Source organism: Eucalyptus grandis, chromosome 3 (genome assembly GCF_016545825.1).
Source record: "Eucalyptus grandis isolate ANBG69807.140 chromosome 3, ASM1654582v1, whole genome shotgun sequence".
NCBI lineage: Eukaryota > Viridiplantae > Streptophyta > Magnoliopsida > Myrtales > Myrtaceae > Eucalyptus > Eucalyptus grandis.
Window position 1 is genome coordinate 70,135,315 of NC_052614.1, and position 6,526 is coordinate 70,141,840.

At 40.9% G+C, this 6,526-nt stretch overlaps 1 protein-coding gene across 1 annotated transcript; it reads left to right on the plus strand.

Annotated features, from left to right (window-relative positions):
• Positions 1 to 968: 968 nt before the first annotated feature.
• Positions 969 to 3,048, plus strand: LOC104421912 (AT-hook motif nuclear-localized protein 15). Its single transcript, XM_010034076.3, has 2 exons — positions 969 to 1,153; positions 1,305 to 3,048. The coding sequence occupies exon 2, from the start codon at positions 1,803 to 1,805 to the stop codon at positions 2,838 to 2,840; it is 1,038 nt and encodes a 345-aa protein (XP_010032378.1). The 5' UTR covers positions 969 to 1,153; positions 1,305 to 1,802; the 3' UTR covers positions 2,841 to 3,048.
• Positions 3,049 to 6,526: the final 3,478 nt, after the last annotated feature.

Here is a 6,526-nt window from a genome sequence, read left to right on the forward strand (position 1 = left end):
TTTGAGCAAGCACTAATCATATATTGGAGTAAAGAAATGTTAATTTTATCTGCAAATTTTTCACTTTATTTCCATGGATTGTCCTCTTGATTGAGAATTTTTCAACTTCGAATTTCGGTACAAAATTTACGAGAATTTATTCAAAGATTGAATATTGTGGTTGTTGTATGTATTATACACAATTTACTCAAAAACTATACTCTTGTGCTTAAATTACTTTTTGAATAATATAAAAAGAAATATAAAAATCATTAACAAAATAATTATTTGGCCGGAAACAAAATAATTGGTAGTTATCTATAAAATAAACTACTTTTTTGAAAAAGAGGTGCAACAATTTTTTTTTTCCAAATTAAGAAAGAAAGGGAAAAACCAAAAAAAAAAAGAAAAGAAATGAAGGAAAGCATTATTCTTAAATCAAGAGTGGGCCCCATATTTAATATTACAAATATTATTTGATATGGCTGTGGGCAGTTTGTTTCTAGTAAAAATGAAACAAATGAAACAAATGAAAAAAAGAAAAACTAAAGGTAAGAAATAACGTTAAATCTAGAGTAGAGCCTGCAAGCGTTAATGTAGTTAATTCAATATGAAAAAATATATTAGGAGCTAATAAGAAGGTGAAAATAGTGCTAGCCTAATAATACTGACAATACTAAATTTCAAAGCGACGTTGCTACTTTTATTGAAGTGACATTCCAAGTGAAACATTGGATGATGGATCGTTATTTATAGTTTAATGAACAGTTAATTCTCATTTAAGCAAATTTAAAAGGTGAGGGTTTCTTTGGTTTCTTTGAATAAAAAGTCAGGCTTCTCCTGCATATTATTATTTTTGCTTTTACAAGATATAATTTTCGTTTCGCGAGTCTGACGGAACTTGTGCCGCACCGGCCCTTGGCAAGGAGACAACCAAAAGGACTAGACCCTTGTGAAAGCTTCTCTATTAAGAGTGAGCCACGAATCTTCACTGCGAGCCCCTAGAAGCGGAACTGACACTGGGTCTCCTTTGACCGATGTACACCAGCTAACCTTTGGTCTCTCAGGTACGAAGAAATCTTCCACACCGCTAATAAAGCAGCCGCAAAAATGGAGTTATGTCCTAACGGCAGTAAGTGCTAAAAGTGAAGCTGAACCTTTGATTTTGTCTGAGGTACAAAAGCTTCCCCCCTCCCTTCCTCTCTCTCTCTCTCTCTCTCTCTCTCTCTCTCTCTAGATTCTCAGAAACGCCGCGAGAAAGTCCTAGGTGTTCTTCATGAGTTTCATCATTCTGCTTGCTCGGTCATAAAATCTCCCAGTTTCAGTTAGGTACACGCTTTGCTTGTGACTACGACGAGCCGTGATTTCTTGTCAGATCTGAGGGTCAGGGCGGTTCTCCAGCTCATCAGCCGAGGGTTTCTCCATCCTGGGTCATGCTCGATCTAGAAATTTCTCGAGAATTAGGGCATCGACGCTAGAAAGAGAAAACAAGAAACTCCCATGTCTTCAATGTCCGATTCGAGCAACATGCACGCACAGCTGGGTCTTCTCCTGTAGTGGGTAAGGAAAAATAAATCAGGGAGATAAGGGTTTTTCTTTTTTTGGATATTTGGGTTTCTCGCATTTACATCTTTCACGCACATAGAAGCGAACTAAAGGGAAGAAAAAGGACGAAGCTGCGTCCAGAAATAATCTCTCTTATCCATTTTCAGAGATCCTTTTTTTGGTCCGGTCTATTGGTTGTTTATCGTTGTCTGACTCATCAAAGACCGTAAGAGGGGCTTAGTGACGGTTTATTTGCCTCTTCTTGCGATTGAATTCGGATGGCAAATCGGTGGTGGGCCGGGAATGTGGCGATGAGGGGCGCAGATCCGCCTCCTTTCCAGCTGAGTAACGCGGACGAGGACCGCAGGGGCGGTTTGAGCAGGGGCATACCTCCGATTAGAGAACAAGACTTCATGGACAACGCCAATAACGCGATTGCCACGCCCACAAACAGCAGCGGCACTAGCAAAACCAATCCAAACCTTAGCGAGGCCGACTCTCAGGATGATGACAGCCACGACAACGCAGGAGCCGGTGATGACCCAGGAGGCTCCATCCACGAGACCCCTGAGCCCCGCAGCGGCAGTAGCAGCGGCAGCAGAAGTGGGCGAAGGCCCAGAGGCCGGCCTCCTGGGTCGAAGAACAAGCCGAGACCCCCTATTGTGGTCACCAAAGAGAGCCCTAACTCACTGCGTAGCCACATACTCGAAATCAGCAGTGGGAGTGACATCGCGGAGAGCATCGCAAACTTCGCACAGCGGAGACATAGGGGGGTTTCCGTTCTCAGCGGGAGTGGAATCGTGACTAACGTCACTCTTAGGCAGCCCACTGCGCCTGGAGGAGTTATCGCTCTTCAAGGAAGATTTGAGATCTTGTCCCTGAATGGCGCGTTCTTGCCCGCTCCATCGCCGCCAGGGGCCACCGGGCTGACGGTCTATTTGTCGGGTGGGCAGGGGCAGGTAGTTGGGGGCACAGCTGTGGGTCCGTTGGTCGCATCAGGGCCAGTAATGGTTGTCGCAGCCACGTTTAGTAATGCAACGTATGAGCAGCTGCCGGTGGAGGATGAGGCGGAGGAGGCGAATGTGGCAGTGGGGGACGGTGGTGAGACAATGCAATTGCAGCCGACATCGGCAGGAATGAGTCATCCTGGAAATAGCGGTAGTCATAATTCTGGATCTCAGTCTTCTCAAGGATTAGCAAATCAACATCACGCTTCATCTTCTATGCCGATGTTCACTTTGCCTCCTAATTTGATGCCTAACGGACAAGTCCATGATATGTTCTGGGCCACTCCTCGTCCCCCGCCTTCTTACTGAGTCATTTAGAGAGAGAGAGAGAGAGAGAGAGAGAGAGATGGTGATGTTGTAGGTTAGGTTCATTTTCTTTGTTTATTTGTAATTTCTGCCTGTTTTTTGAAGATGGTCGACAGATCCTCAAGGGAAATTGTCAAGGAAAGGCCGGAACCTTTGTTTATATTACTTGCAACTCCGTTTTTCTAGTGCATGTAATTTGTGCGTTGCCTGATTCTTTTCCCTCTCTGATCTATGTTCGTTTTCTTTTAGAGAGAGAGAGAGAGAGAGAGAGTTTCAAATTAGTTTCAGGAAACGGTGTTGGATCGGGCCCAGAGATCAAGAAATGGCTTTCAAGTCTCAACCTCGAGAAAGTACTCTCTGCAAACTTCTGTGACTGCCTCTCTTTGGGTATGTTTTCTTGGTTTCTCTGCACTCGTTATGAGCGTGTGGCTCAAGCGCCTATTGAGCGTTTCAATTCATTTTGACTCTCTGGGTGGAATAGTTTTGTTTCATATGTATCTCGCCCAAGTGTGTCACTTCGTTCCTGTTTGTTGCGAATGCTTAGTCATCATTGCTATTTGTTGCACTGATGTTACCTCTTTGAGGGTTGGGATTTGACACTGCAGCTTGGGTATTGCATGGTTTACACTTGCTGGGTCTTGTGGGTTATAATGGCAGACGTGGCATGAAGGCTCATCACTGGGTTGACAGGTCTCACTGACCTCTGTCGTTAGAAAGTTTCTTTATCTGTCTAATATTTGTTAAAAAGAAGACCCTAACAACTCAATGCTACATAAAGACTACTGATCCTCGGAAGATTCTATGACGAGAACAATTGATTATATGACCTTCATGGAAGGAAAATCATCGCATAACATCATTATTAGCAGCCAGATTAACATCATATATTAGTTGATGTACTTTTTTAGATGATGCATCATCCTTTATGAAAGTAAAAAACAGTCAAATGAAGTGAAAGCACAAGTGTCTTTTCAACTGAGGAATTTTACACAAATAACCATCGGAATAACTTTTTTAGTAGAGTTGAAGAAATTGAGTTAGTTCCTTCCCAAATACAATAGCGGGGGCACTTATGGTTATTACCTAGTACACACTACTACAACATTGCTTTGTGTATGTGATTCATATCACCATCAGTGAAACCATTACTCCTAATTAGTCGTATGCTCGAGCAAAGATAAAGTTTTGACCATCCTGCGCAATAATTTCCTACATGTTTTAGCTATTAGGTAAAGCCATATTATTACTATTGTCCCACTGCTATTTTGTATTATTTCCTTACATGTAGATCAATTACAAACTGCCAGAAATTTAGTTTCTTCATGTGTAAGAACTTTAGCTCTTAATCTTGGTCACACCCTTGTTATTAAGTTGTTCATGAACCATGATTTCTCATGCATTTTCACAACTTATACTCAAGGTCCTACAATTTGACTTAAAGACCACGCTTTTACCTCCTGGGGGCTTCTCAATGGAGTGCTTTATTGCATTTAGAGGAAGAGTCTGCAACACTGCTTCCAAAAATCTTGTAGCTTATGTGAAATAGTGATGCACGCTTGCTTTTCACATGAAAATGCAGGTTTAATTGGGTCCACATTCCATTTGATTGAGAACTTCCGCAATCTTTTCTTACTCATGTCATATCAATGGGATATTATAAAAGATTTGGTACTATTTATCTCGATGGAAACTTCTCCAACTAATTGAAACCCTTCAATGAGATCACCATCCATAATAAAGAAAAATCAAGAGGAAGTGAGCATAATATGTATTGTTCTACATTTGTTTCATGTGATTAAAATCTTTTCCTTTTTCCTTTTCTGAAGTTATTTGGCCAGACGATTGTGTAGACAGTGTTCCTCATTGTCGTATTTCTCTTGCAATTTCTATTTATGTATCAAATGATTTAAGTTGTGATGCATGAACGATATTTCATCCTCAGGTTACTAGAGTGATTGGGAGAGAAGTAAATTAGTATTTGTCTTTCGTGACATCAATTTGTGGTCGGAGTTGTCCATGTGCAAAGTTGCATGGACAAGTTCCTTTCTGGTAGGTAGATGTATGTTGACCAAACTAAGGATTACTGTGTGGATTATCCTTATCTTGGAGAAAAAGTGTTAAGAGAGTGGTAGATTTGTTTTGTATCGGGGTTGGTAGGAATTTCTCATCCAAAATTGACTTTTGAGTGCAATTTGTTGAGCAGTGCCCACCAAATGTGGGAGTGGGTTTCCCTATCAGGTGTGCCAATTGACGACTCTGCTTCTCAAGTGGAGATGAACTGGTTATTCTATGTTTTCTTCGTTGTTCGTACTGGATAATTAGTGAGTGACATGCTCTTCTAGTATGAATGGGGTTGAATTTGACATCTCAAATGGGTCCCCGTTCAATATATAGAATAGCTAGTTTACATATTGGGGTCACTTTGCAATTTTGTACTTAATAGGGTATTGAAATTTTATGGACAGGAGCTCAACAAATGGCAATAGAGAATCTGACATAATGTCGAGCATTTTGGACGGAATCCTCGTCTTTTCCAATCAATATCCCGACATGTCAATTTTAATTTCAAGCTTCATTAGTTGGATTCGGGCTGTTTAATCGGTGCTATTAATTGAACCAAAATCGAAACCGGATAAAGGAAGAGGACTTAGCTTCGGTGATCGAATAACGTCTATCGAGCAGGAGGAGTCATTCTCTTCAGAAAAAAATCTGAGGGACTTCGAAAATCGCAAGTCGAGCGAAGGAATTGCTTTGAAGAGGATTTTCCTCTCCTAGTGATCCATTTCCAAAGTATCGATCATCCCTTCTCTCTCCAGTGGAGGACTTCGAGCTGGATTCGGTTTTTTCGGATCTCATCACTGCGGAAAATAGTAGAACGGGGGAATCGGAATGCGATGTTAGGATGGCCTTCAACGATGGTGACAATCAGCGGAACTAGCTCTAGCTCTCTGGAATCGTGAATCGAGTTGGATGAAATCATTTCTCGAAAGGAACTATCACGAATGCATGCGTCTTTGGTCTGATCTATTCTTTGCAGAATGAGATATGGAAAGCAATCGGCAATAGATGCTGGTGATCGGAGATGGTCGATTCTCACATCAATCAATGTTCTCCATGCTTCTAATCCTTGGTTCCACGAGAGAAAATTTTGTTTTCTTCCTTCATCTCCCCATTTTGGTTGTGTGCAAGAGTTAAAAGTAGTTGGGGGCAAACCAGATTAGGGATACGGTTTCGAATTGGCGAATTTCTTTCAATTTGCGATTTAGGGTGCCTATTTTCGTTTCTCTGAAGTTTTATTATGATTCTTCTGGTGTGCTTTTCTAGGCGATTACGGCTATATTGGACTTTTTGCAACAATCATTTGACATGGTCGTTGCTCCAACATCACCTTTCACATGATATCTCCAGCATTGATACAAACATCATTGTCAGCCAATCTTTTCTGGACATTTTGCAATCTTTCACTTAATGGATCACACCATGAATATCATGTAGTTATTGATAATTGTCATTACATCTGCATTTATTATAAAATATATTATACCAAGTACAGTTTGAAAATCATTAAAATCACTTAGAGATGTTTTTCCGAAATAATGCAGGTTGTTTCTCAAAGTAGAGCTCTTTATTTGTGTAGTCTACCTAACAAACTTTTTTGCCTTTACAAAAAGGGTAAAGCTATAATGAGA